General features: G+C 33.3%; 1 protein-coding gene across 4 annotated transcripts in view; it reads right to left on the reverse strand.

The window, feature by feature from the left end:
- Positions 1 to 13137, reverse strand: part of LOC145693640 (uncharacterized) — a 389003-nt gene that overhangs the window by 45442 nt on the left and 330424 nt on the right. For all 4 annotated transcript variants that reach the window (XM_081769825.1, XM_081769827.1, XM_081769829.1 and 1 more), the window contains 4 exons: positions 10818 to 10976; positions 5512 to 5624; positions 3837 to 3913; positions 2192 to 2367 (listed from right to left, as the gene is read on the reverse strand). In XM_081769825.1, the coding sequence (XP_081625951.1) occupies positions 2192 to 2367; positions 3837 to 3913; positions 5512 to 5624; positions 10818 to 10976 (525 nt within the window). The remainder of the gene's footprint in view (positions 1 to 2191; positions 2368 to 3836; positions 3914 to 5511; positions 5625 to 10817; positions 10977 to 13137) is intronic.

Here is a 13137-nt window from a genome sequence, read left to right on the forward strand (position 1 = left end):
TCTCCCTCCCGCCCCGCCATCACAAACCCAGAACCACAGACTAGAATATACAGACCGTAAACTTTGCGAAAAACTGGAAACAAGGCGAACTGTAGCGCCTCTAACATGTGACGACGAAACTAACCAGTCGATCTATTAGTCGATAACCCATGACGTCACGCTCGAAAAGCGATGGCAGCGCCAACCCACTTACGACGAAACATCGTTCTCCACCAAACATTGATTGGCTCTTTCACCGTTCAGACGATACAAACTAATTTCAATAGCGCATAGTTCGGTTTTATAAACTAAGATTTTTTTTTTTTAAGTCTGGCTTTGCAATCTAATAATGAAAATTGTAAAAATGTTACGGTAATTTTTTTCAAACATTGCCGAAAAATTAAGGTGTGTCACAAATACGGTAGTGAAAGATGATTATCTACAGATAGTTTGTGCAGTTCTGGTTTGTTCTTCCAGCACATAGTGATGATGGGAAGCAATGGCACACTACCCTCCTCCCCTAAAAAACACAAATAAAATAAAAATAAAAAATAAAAATAAAAAAATAAAAATAAAAAAAATCCTAACTCAACATATATTTGTACAATTTCTTGGGAAATGATTGCTGTAGCATGAAAATTTGATCTTACACTTCATCTGAACTTTTTCTCTTATAAAACAATCTAGTTTTATTATTTTTGTTCTGAAAATATAGATGGGAGTATTTTACAATTACTTATCATCTTTTGAAATGCAGAATAATATTCGTTGAATGCTACATAGACATAGTGGCTTGAAGTATTGAACTCCCTCCCTCGAAAGCTTGCACCTCTCGGAACAAAAATTTCTGAGTGCGCGTCCGATGTAAAAAAAAAAAAAAAAAAAAAAAAAAAAAAAAAAAAAAAAAAAAGTTTTCAAATGCAGTCAATAATGGAAAAAGAGCTGTTACGATCGATTTTAAAGTGTTGTAAGAGCATTTGATGAGTAAAGAGGAGAAAAGAGTTGAGTTTAACGTCCCTTTCAGCAGCGAGGCTAGATGAGATGTGGACCCCTATTGATTAACGAGGAATTCGAACCACATGAGCTCCCGCAGGGAATCGAACCCGGGTCTCGCACGCCAAAGGCTCGTGCCCTAACCGCTTAGCCACGGAGGAGCTCTAAAGATAAGAAAAGAATTGCAAGAGAATTAAATAAATGGTTCAGCACAAAAGTATGATTTTGTGAAAACAGATGATCTTGTTAGGTGTTCTGATTTGACAACATTAATATAAAAACTGAAAATAGACAACCCAACCATGAAGAAAAGAAGAAATATTCAAGCGTTTGTGTTTAATTTAAGAAGGTTGATTGCAATTACGTAGAAGCTAACTACTTTCATTTAATAGACCACTGTCCTTAAAATTTTCTAACCCGTCTTAGGGTTATCATATGTCATCATTTATGCGGACACATCTGCATTTTGAGATTTAAAAAAAAAAAAAAAAAATCCAGCCGCATATATTTTTCGAATTTTGCTATTTTTTCGAATTTTCTAAGCTCAAGTGTACTGTTAATTACATTTTAGAATTCAATATGTATAGTTATGTTCGGCTATTTTCATTTAAAAAAGAAATTTAAAAAAAAAATCTCTGAAAAATAAGAACAGGCAAAGTTAACATGATGCTATGTAAGTACCCTTGTTTAATTTTTTTTCCCATACATTTCAATTCATTTTTCATAATGTTTGAACCTTGAAGGCAGAGTATTGAAACTTACCATTCTTGTGCCGAAAGTTAATGTTCATATAACGAGTTAGCAAGACGGAAGTGTGTCAGCATTTTGATATATCAGAAGTATGCCCGCATTTTTATACATCAGAAGTGTGTCTATATTTTCATATATTAGAATATGGTAACTCTAACTCTATCCTTATCATGTACTCCGACAAAAGGCTATATTGTAAGTAGACGAAATCATACGCTAAAACGTTGAACACAACACACATGTTCATTTGCATTTATTACGAATAATATGCACACATGTACTAGTCAAGGATTAAATTGCTTCTGTAGACCCCATATCATTGTTAAATATTATAAAGATAGAGAATAAGTTTATTTTTATGCTTTATACTGTCCGATTAAGCAACAAATTCTTTTGCAAGCTTAGAACGAAGCTATCATGTCACATAAAAGAAGGGGTAATTTGTAATAATTGAATTATGAATACTTACCCTTTGTTTGCACTGAGCCCGTAGGAACTGCATAGAAATCGAGATATCCACCATAGCTCGCAAGATGTCTCGTAATTCTCTCACGCACAATATCCTTTGTAATTGGGTCCTGACGATTTTGCGTTCCAGGTTTAAAGAGCCAGCCAATTCGGAAGGTAACTAGGATACTGCCTTGACTATTAAATAATAATAATAAAAACAATTTCAATTTATAAATCTTACTTCTCTTGTTTACAAATTGATTGGAACATTATTAGGTACGAATCTCTTACCTTTTTTTTTTTGTAAAATATTCTAACTTAAGGGGGCAGACTACTAAAACTGATACAAAAGATAGCCATTTTTCTTTTGCCCGTTTTTCATATGTGAAAAGAGATAATGAAATGTAACTTACCACAATAATAGATAATGTTATTCTACACCCGAAAATACGAATCGGAAGAATTTTCAGTGTTGTCATCCATGGAAATTACAGTGTGGCCAGAATATGAATTATCCAAAAATCTAGATTAATGCAGCGACTAGAAAAATGAAGTCAAAGACCTATCATGTTGTCTTGGTTCCTTGTTAACTACTTTTTAAATAATGTTTGCATTTATTTTGTAATAAACAGTACAAAATAAATACAAATACTATTTAAAAAGTAGTTAACAAGGGACCAAGACAACATGATAAGACATCAATTACTGTTGACTTCTATTCATAGCGAGCTGGATCTAGTTTCTACTTTGTATTCCTATTTCTGAGAGATCCATCTTAATATTGTCCTTCCATCTATGCCTAGGTCTTTCTAATGGTCGCTTTCCGATTGGTCTTCCAGTCAAGACTTTGAAAGCGTCCTTACTTTCTTCCATTCTAGCTACATGACCTGCCCACTTGAGCCTCCTAGACTTAATGACCCTGATAATCTTTGGTAAACCGTATGAATTATGTAGTTCCTCGTTATGAAGTTTCCGCCATTCCCCATTTCGGTTCCTCTTGGGTCCGAATATTCGTCTCAGGATCTTGTCCTCAAATACTTTCAGTCTATGTTCTTCTCTCAGAGTAAGCGACAATGTTTCGCAACCATACAGAACAACAGACATGATTATCGTTTTATGTATTTTAAGCTTCAAATTCCTCGACAGAATTCATGACGACAAGAGATTTTGAACTCAATAATAACACGAATACATTACGTACTCTTTTACAAATGTTTTCTTCTTTGAATGGATAAGCTAAATAGATTTTTCTCTTCCAAATATCCTATTTATTTATGCATATGTTTGAAAGTGATTCTCTTCTTTAAAACTTTCAGATATTATTCAATATTAAACTGTGTAGCCTACCTCAATAAATTACTACATTTTATACACAGTTGTTCAGCATTTAATTCTCGTGTCATGGCTGAAATTTGCACAAATACGAATATAATAAGGATGAAACTTTTTAATTTCTTAAGTGAAGCTGCGATAGATGAGTTAGACCTTTTCTTTCCTTTAATGTACAATATGTCTTACGATACTGTCTTATGATCCGGTTTCAGCTACAATTATTGGCTCTTACACAAGAGAAAGTAAAATGTTATTCTAATATTAGAAAGAACAGATAAGAAGTTAGAAAGAAATACTTCAGTATATATTAATCATAATGTATTCACACGTACCTGAAACCAACAACTTTCAAGAATAGATCAACAGAATCATTCTTCAGTGATCCAGATCCAAACAGAGCGTATTTCAGCTGAAAAAAAAATAAAAAATAAACAGAGTTAATACTACTGTCCGAAACCACTACTAGTTCATTTACTCAATGTTCGAAGTGAAAAAAAAAAAAAAAAAAAAAAAAAGAAGAAGAAGAGGTGGTATGTTTTATTACGATGTTGATCCGACATACTGTCTATCTAAATATTCAAATACAGTGAGAGTATGTTGCCTAAGACATCGCATTTTTATTTACATAATGACTAAAAACCATTGGAGAACTTTTCTGTAGATACGGGGCGGGGAGGGGGAGGAACATGAAGATACTTTGATTCCCGTCAACAACTTTCTGAAAAAGTAATTTAAAAATCCCCTTATGTTGTATTATAAAGAATTATACACGAAAATGCTCAAAAACCCGAGTTTTTATATTAATAATCTCCTGCGGGAAAACTCCCGGACCCTTCACTCGACTGAGGAGTATTCCAAACCTCCCGAAGATCCGCCCCCACAGCAGAAACCCCTAAATCCGCCCATCATCAAAACACGATATTTATATGCATTAAGACGAGAAGACATACATATAAATAAGAAAGAAACAATTCAATGTGACAAATCAAAATGTAAACTTCTTTGAAGACACCTCATTTTAAAAACAAAAGGTACGAAAAAGATTTTAAAAATTTCGCTGCTGTGAAGTCAGACATTATTTCTACATAAGCTGTTCGTCAATTACTGTGTAAATATATATATTAAAGGTATTTAGCATCTACTTTCCAGTGACAGTATGTCTTGCTCACTAGAAAACCAGAGGCAAAATGCCTTCATCACGGAAAAACCTGATGCAGTATACCACCGCATACCGTCTCATTTCGACCACTGCATTTACTACTAAAAATACTCCTAGTTTGTTTAAACAAAATATTGATTTTTAGAACTTTAATTCACAACTAACAATTAGGAGGATTCTTCCGTACACATCTTTACAAAATTTGAGTTTTACAACGATACGCAAGAAACACAAAAAGCAACGTAACTGCTTTCCCGAGTATCACAATCTGAAACGTAAACTTTGCGTTGGGTTAACACAAACCGCTAGGGTACGGGGCTCTAAGTCGGACTATTCGAATAAACAACTGTACCATTGGCTACGAGCATATAATTTGAAGTACTCAACAACTACCTCTATAAAAATTCTTGCGGAAGTACCACAGGATTCTGAAACATGGATATTTGGATAGGGCACATACTAGTTCCTAAGTGAAATCTTGGCCCAACTACGATAGATCCCATAGTTTTGGAGCTGTAGACTTTTAAATTCACCTTCTCATGTTTTCGGCAGCCTATAACTCCGAAAGGAATCATTTGTGTACCCAGGTTGGTCTGTACTTTTCGCGTTATCTTGGTGTCAGGATTCATCTCCCAAACGTTGTCGGTGTTGTTTTTAAACCACCCTGTATTTATATTTTCACATCAAAATTTAATAGCCGATTGCACCATTTTACACACTTTTCTTACTTTAGTTAGTAGATTGGTGACACATTTTGAGATGTCAGGATTATAAAATATTTATTTACTATTCAAAAATAATATATACTATATAAAGCATAACTTAATTATGATATATGTATGTATTACCTCTTCTTCCAATTTGTAAGCTAATTCTTTGAATTCTGTTGAATTAGGATCTCCTAGTTTTGGATCGAAGTCATGACTTGTTATTCTCAGCTCTCCCTCTACAACTCCTGGTACTGTTAAAGAAAACGAAAATACATAAATGCAATATTAACCTCATATTAATACGACCGATCGGTTCAAGAAAATCCATTTAAAAGCTACAACCAAGTTGGTTTCAACATCATAAATATATAAACAGTTGTGTAGTAGGAGGCCGTTCGTCCTTACAATCAATTTGGCGTGTTGAAAGTAAAATAATAATCGATGAAAGACAGCAGCATTCAAGAAGCTGCTAATGTTATACCAGTGCTTCTCAAAATGTGAGTCGCGAGAAGTTTATCCTTTTAATTATGAAAATTTTATTTTAATGCAGAACCATGCGTTGTAAAGTATCATAAAATAAAAAATTGGAAGCGTTTGTTAATGAGGTGAAGAGTAAGTGATTACTCAAAGCCCTGCCCTGTTCTACAGTTTGTAGAGATGTCGGATTAGGATGGAAAGAGAATGGGTGAGTCAGAATCTGTCACGGGGTAGGGCATTGCGTTGGAAACAGCTCTGTGTTACCTTTCTATGGAAAAACAATAGAAATATAATTTACAAAATTGAATTGGTTTGAAATACACCACCATTTCGTAGAATGATAATGTGTATTTGAATAAAAATAGGTGGGCCACAAAGTACGTACTTTTAACATTTGATGTGGGTCGCGGTAACAACAAGTTTGAGAACCACTACAATACACTAAAGAGAATAAGAGATACTATTCACAATGGCTAGAAAAATTTGCTTGTAATACTATATCACATGTCCGCATGTGAATTTCAAAATACAGTAAAATCCGAATTATCCGAGGAGTTGGGTGATACGGGCACCACGGATAGCGAAAATCGCGGATAATCTGGAAAGAAAGACTAAAAGTGAGGTGCCAACACGAAAAAAATTTTCAGCATAAAACTATGTTTTATTGTCCCAGACAGAAAATGCAGGTGGTTTACAGGCGCCTGTGAAACATGCATAAACAGGCATATTTTTACAGGCACCTGTACATGTGTCTGAAAATGGAACACTTTTAAACGCATGAGACAGGTATCGATTTTTTTCAAGATCATTGCATATTCATTTCAGGGAAACAGGTAGTTTTCATGTTGATAGGGTTGAAACCTTGCAATGTGAAAAATGCGTGTAAACAACATGTAGAGAGTGGAAAGACATGTACGTAACCGGTATATTCCATGTAGTTGAAATATACGTTACTTCATGAGGATATGGCGACAGCTGCTTTTCATTTGATAAAAATGTAATTGCCATGTTAAATGCATGTGAAATACAGGTGTTAGGATACTAGAATGTAGGCTGCACGCTTTAAGGAGTAATACTACTATTTGATCCATCGAATCCAAGGATCTGCGCACGCCTCTGTATATATGTGTCAGCACCTTGCATATGTGCATGTCAAAGTGGAAACTTGATGTCTGGATATTGCATGTTCCCTACGTCTGTAACGTGAATGTTTCACTCTAATCGACCTTGTTCATCACATTTACCTGTTTAAGCTATTTACTCACTACACGATGATCATTGCATGTTCCCATTCATCTGTGCATTGCCTGTACACTGCATGTAGGTAAATTCACATTTTGCATGTTACAGGCAATGTGTCCAATTCTATTCCAATGTACTATACATGTGTCAGGACCTTGCATATGTGCATGACAAACTGGAGACTTGGTGCCTGAATATTACATGTTTCCTACACTTGTAACATTAATGATTCACTCCAATCAACCTTATTCGTTGCATGCACCTGTTTAACCCATTTATTGGCAATCATGATCATTGCATTTTCCGTTTACCTGCACATTGCCTGTACATTGCATATAGGTGGGTTCACACTTCGCATGTACACGGAGATAATACAGGCAATGTATTCAGTTGTAATTCCATGTATTATACATGTGTCAGGACCTTGTATAGCGAATGTCGAGTTGGAGACTTATGCCTGAATATTGCATGTCTCCTATGCCTATAATGTGAATGTTTAGCTCCAATCCACCTTGTTCACCACACGTATCTGTTTAATCCATTTATTGGCAATCATGATCATTGCATGTTCCCGTTCACCTGTACATTGCACGTAGGGGAGTTACACACTTACGCATGTACACGAAAATGATAAGTAAAATAACATATTCTACATCATGCGTTTTCCATGCTATACGCTAATACATGGTATTTATATGTAATGCGAATGTCACACATGTATATTATATGTTGATAAACAACACCTTCCTTGTACTTTTCTTACTGTATTGCGAATGTTATCAACAATCCATTCAAGGTACTTTACATGCACATATTCCCTCCATTTACTTGCATGTAAGTGACTACGTGTACATTGCATGTTTTCATTTTAATGTACAGGCTCTGTACAACGCGTGATTCCAATCAAAATTTCCAACAGAAATTTAATACTTTCTCCACATGCATAATACCTGAAAACAATGTGCCTGTAATATTTTCTTTACATGTGTTTTCGCCGAAACAGGCGCCTGTATAATGCCTGTCAAAATCTGACAGGCTTTTACAGGCAGTTCCATTTACAAAATGTTACACGTTTCCTCAAAACTTTTCATAATAGATACAAGAAACATAATAAAACTTTTAAAATACGCATGTACATTAAGTACATTACAGCAGAAAACTTTACTCTATGTCTAAATCACTAAAAATAGGGAACAGTAAAAAAAAGAAAAAAAAAAGGAAAAACTGCACTGTAAAAAAAAAAAGTGTTCAGTTTCGCCTTTTCAGTACTCATTTTAGATATCTGCATGCGGAGCGTCAGTGCGCAGCAACTACTTACAAGAAATAATTGAGCGCGACTGCAGAGATTTAAATACTTTCTAGCGCGACTGCAGAAGAGGAACCTAATACTTTCTAGTATTCCTAGTTTTAAAATATTTTAAAGAAATGTCTTTAGGTCTTTTGAAAACCATCCACGTGATCGGATAATACTTGAGCACTTTTTTTTTCGAAATGAAGCTATTCGGACAAAGCCAAATTTTCCATGTCTTGTTACTTTAGATTGTATTGTAGTTACGTTTTTTATCAGTGGCGAAGCTATATAGGGCAGATTTCGTAATTCTGTTCCTGTTCATTTGAAATACATCATATCATTATCCTAGTATTTAACACTAAGGTACTTCGAATGTACCTTTGAATGTTTGTGATATTGTAGCTTTCTTAGTTTGCAATACCGAATAATAAATAATAAATGTGGTGTTGTAAGTGTTTGTTTAGTACGTAGTGTTTGCAATATGAAATAATCTGATGTCGTGGAATTTGAAAAAATTACAACTTTGTGTTGCATTGGCAACACTGTTAATCTGGTGATATTGCAGAGTATGTCAATGTTCCTCCGTCAATATTTACATGGTGTAAAATTTTGCTGTTTATTATCTATTAGTGTAAAAACTACAAGGGTGTTTCAGGATAATTGGTCCACCCTGTATATATAAATAACATATATGATAACATGGATTCTGAAAACTTACTCTGTAGTGGTTGCAATCATATTAAAATATAACAAGGTCAAGTGTCAATGTCTTTTAAAAATGTTAAAAAGAAAAGAAAAAAAAACAATCTTTCCCGTATTAGAATTATTTGAACAAGCGTTGAAAAAATTCTTGCAGTATGATCACACAACTAGCAGATAATCAATACTTGATTTATAACTATTTAAATAACGGATAAGTGACTGAATAACTATGGAAATAATCAACAATATTTGATTGAATAATTATTTGAATAACAAATAAGTGATTGAACAACTATCCAAATAATCAACAATAATTGATTGAATAATTATTTGAATAACGAATAAGTGATTGAACAACTATCCAAATAATCAACAATAATTGATTGAATAATTATTTGAATAACAAATAAGTGATTGAACAACTATCCAAATAATCAACAATAACTGATTGAATAATTATTTGAATAACGAATAAGTGATTGACCAACTATCCAAATAATCAACAATAACTGATTGAATAATTATTTGAATAACGAATAAGTGATTGAACAACTATCCAAATAATCAACAATAATTGATTGAATAATTATTTGAATAACGAATAATGATTGAATAACTAAGCCAATAATCAACTATTGACTGAGAAGTTATTTGAATAACGAATAAGTGATTGACCAACTATGTAAGTAATCAACAATAATTAATTGAATAATTATTTGAATAACGAATAATGATTGAATAACTAAGCCAATAATCAACTATTGACTGAGAAGTTATTTGAATAACGAATAAGTGATTGAACAACTATGTAAGTAATCAACAATAATTAATTGAATAATTATTTGAATAGCGAATAAGTGATTAAACAACTAAGCAGCTAATCGACAATTGATTGATTAATTATTTGAATAACAAATAAGTGATTGAACAGTTATGCAGATAATGAACAACAATTGATTGAATAATTATTTGAATAATAAATAAATGATTGAACATCTATGAAAATAATCAATAATAGTTGATTGAAAATGAAATGAAATCTTTGAGTTTTACGTCCCATGGTTATGCCGGTTAGGCTAAAGGAGACGGTGATGATGATGAATAATGAATGAAATGGTGGAATGAAGAAAGTGGGAGGAAGCGGGAGAACCCCGAGAAAACCCACGCACACGTTGTTTGTCCACCACAAAGTTCACTTGGCGGGGCTGGGATCGAACCCGGGACCCCAAGCACAATAGTTGATTGAATAATTATTTGAATAATGAATAAGTGATTGAATAAGTATGCAAATATTTATCAATAGTTGCTTGAGTAATTATTTGAGTAACGAATAAGTGATTGAACAGCTATGCAAATAATGAACAATAACTGACTGAATAATTATTTGAATAACGAATAAGTGATTGAATAACTTTACAAATAATTAACAAATGGTTGAATAATTATTTGAATAAGTGTTGGAGCAAATATGCAAATAATGTACGGTTGTAATGTAATAGCATAGTTCGGATGCTGAGAGATTTCATGCTAATGATCATTGAAATAACGTACATTTACATAATTTTTCGATTTATTTTAACATTATAAATTTCAACCTAGAATACTGGTATACAGTAGAAACATGTGTGACTGATACAAAGATTTGAAAGCTAAAGATTATACCATGTTTTAAATTATTAAACAAGATCAATTACAAGAAATATATACTACGAGTCGAGACATGATTACTTACTATAAAGACCCATCATCTCTGTCGTTGGCGGAGAGTCTGGTAAAGCTGTGGAATGCGGTGGTGGAGTAAAAGATGAAGTTTCCTGCGATCCTTGCGTCGTGTTTTCTTGTACCCTTGCATCTGAACTATGCATATGATCTGGCGTTAAAATTACTCCGGCTGAAATACAAAATAAAATAAAATGTTTCAGTTACGATCATCCGAGTAAATGATGTAAGACTTTGTATATTGCTCATTCTGACTTTAGAATTGACTTAACTTAGAAAGAGATTAATAGCTGAACAAACAAAGAAAAAACGAACCTTGTGTTACATTTTCAGCAATCTATTACTGCCGAAACTGTAACACAAGGATATTAATATAGATTTATTTCCTTTGGTCAGATTTTTATCATGGATTAGTACGTACAGTTATAATCATAACTGTACTAATAATCATTGTAAACGAGATTAATTATGTTTTAAGTGTGACGAAAAAGAAATAACGTAAACCATGAAAATGCGTAGATGAAAAGTTTCACCCACACATCAAATTCACATCTTGTACTCTTATAGTATTTTTCGTAGCAGCCAAAAGTCACTATATCAGCGTTGTAGTTAGAAAATCAACATTAAGAGAAATCAAATCTATTTTCTTCTTGTTGTGCTAGTGCAAATATTAAAGCACTTTCGGCCTCTTGTAATTATAGATTATTGTTGTGACGGATGAAACACATAGAAACATACGCTAAATTAAATTTCCTAGCTCTATAACCCCTTCACGATCAAGGGACACATTTGTTTCGTTTCCTTAAACTGTCCTAAAATTGTACTGAATCATTTAAAATATTTTAGTTTTAATGTGTTGGGTGTTAAAGATACAGGAACTACCTAAGTAAGCTCGAATATACTATAAATGAATATATGTATAAATTGCTCTACGTATAACAGTTTTGTAATCAGCATCTGGTATAAGTTTTACCAGTTATTAATGGTTTTATCCATACATACAATAATGAAAGTGACTATTTTTGTGACTTAGTAACTCTTGAACCACCCGACCGATTCGATCAAATTTTCAATGGTTTCTATCATTTCACTTTGACGATGAAACTTACGGTAAAAAGAAGAGAGTAGATATATAAAAATTATCAAAATTGACCGAAATTAGTGTCGAATCCAAAGTTTTCAGGGTCGCTGAGATGAACAGTGACACTTTCGATGCCGTTTAAATTCAGCCCGCAATTTGGGGGAGGGAGAGGAGGGAGATATATAAAAATGATCGAAAATGACCGATATTAGTGCTGAATCCATAGTTTTCAGGGTCGATGAGATAAAGAGTGACACTTCCGATGCCGTTTAAATCCAAATTCAGCCCTGGAACTTGGGGAACGGGGAGGGAAAGACATATATAAAAATGATCGAAAATGAACGATATGAGAAAGTAATAGTAAAAAGTGATTGTCAAACGGAACATACGAGTATTACTATTTTTTCTTATTTAAACCCAACGAAGTGGGTAATTGATGCTAATATAAGTATAAATTGCTTTATGTATAACAGTTTTGTAACCAGAGTCTGGTTTAGTGTAATGGATTTATGAAGTATACAGGGAAACACTACTATTGGCATACACAAACATTATAGTTGCTAACACTACGCAGTGAAATACAAGAGTTAGGAGTATTTATCGTAGGTATAACTGCTTATGCTTATTTGTTCAAAAAAAAAAAAAAAATCCCTTATTGGTCATACGGATATATTTGTTCCAGATCATAATTAGGTAATCGTCGGAGTGATTAAATCGTGATTGACGATGTTTGGTTTCTACATTCAGCTAATGTTATGGTTCTGAAGGGGGTTAAGGAAGAGAAGGACTCAGGCAGACCAGTCTACATTCAACTAGTGATTATTTGCATGTGGTCAGCATATTTCGACCACCAATGATAATTTCTAGCTTTTTAGACCTGAGTTTGCTCTCACATAGCTCAAATAGCTCACGAGTTTCCCAACGAAGCTAAATGAACACCGTGAGTTCTTTATTTTACAGGCAAATAAATCGTAAAACGTTGCACACCTGCCAACCCGTATGTTAAATGAATTACTTAAACGCGAAATTAATTTCACATTATGTTTTAAAATTCCAGAGAATTACTTTCTATTTAATAAAAATACTATTGTCATTTGTTATTACATTATTTTTCACGATGAAAAAGTAAGGGGGAAAAAGCATGAGCAAAGTTAAACATTAACTCATATTGCAGACAGAATATTATATACTCTTTTTTCATGACAAAAGATATTCTTTGCAGATATAGATGGGAATAAATCTGAAGAATTCT

This window comes from Thermobia domestica, chromosome 8 (genome assembly GCF_964235325.1).
Source record: "Thermobia domestica chromosome 8, izTheDome1.hap1.1, whole genome shotgun sequence".
In the NCBI taxonomy this organism is placed as follows: Eukaryota; Metazoa; Arthropoda; class Insecta; order Zygentoma; family Lepismatidae; genus Thermobia; species Thermobia domestica.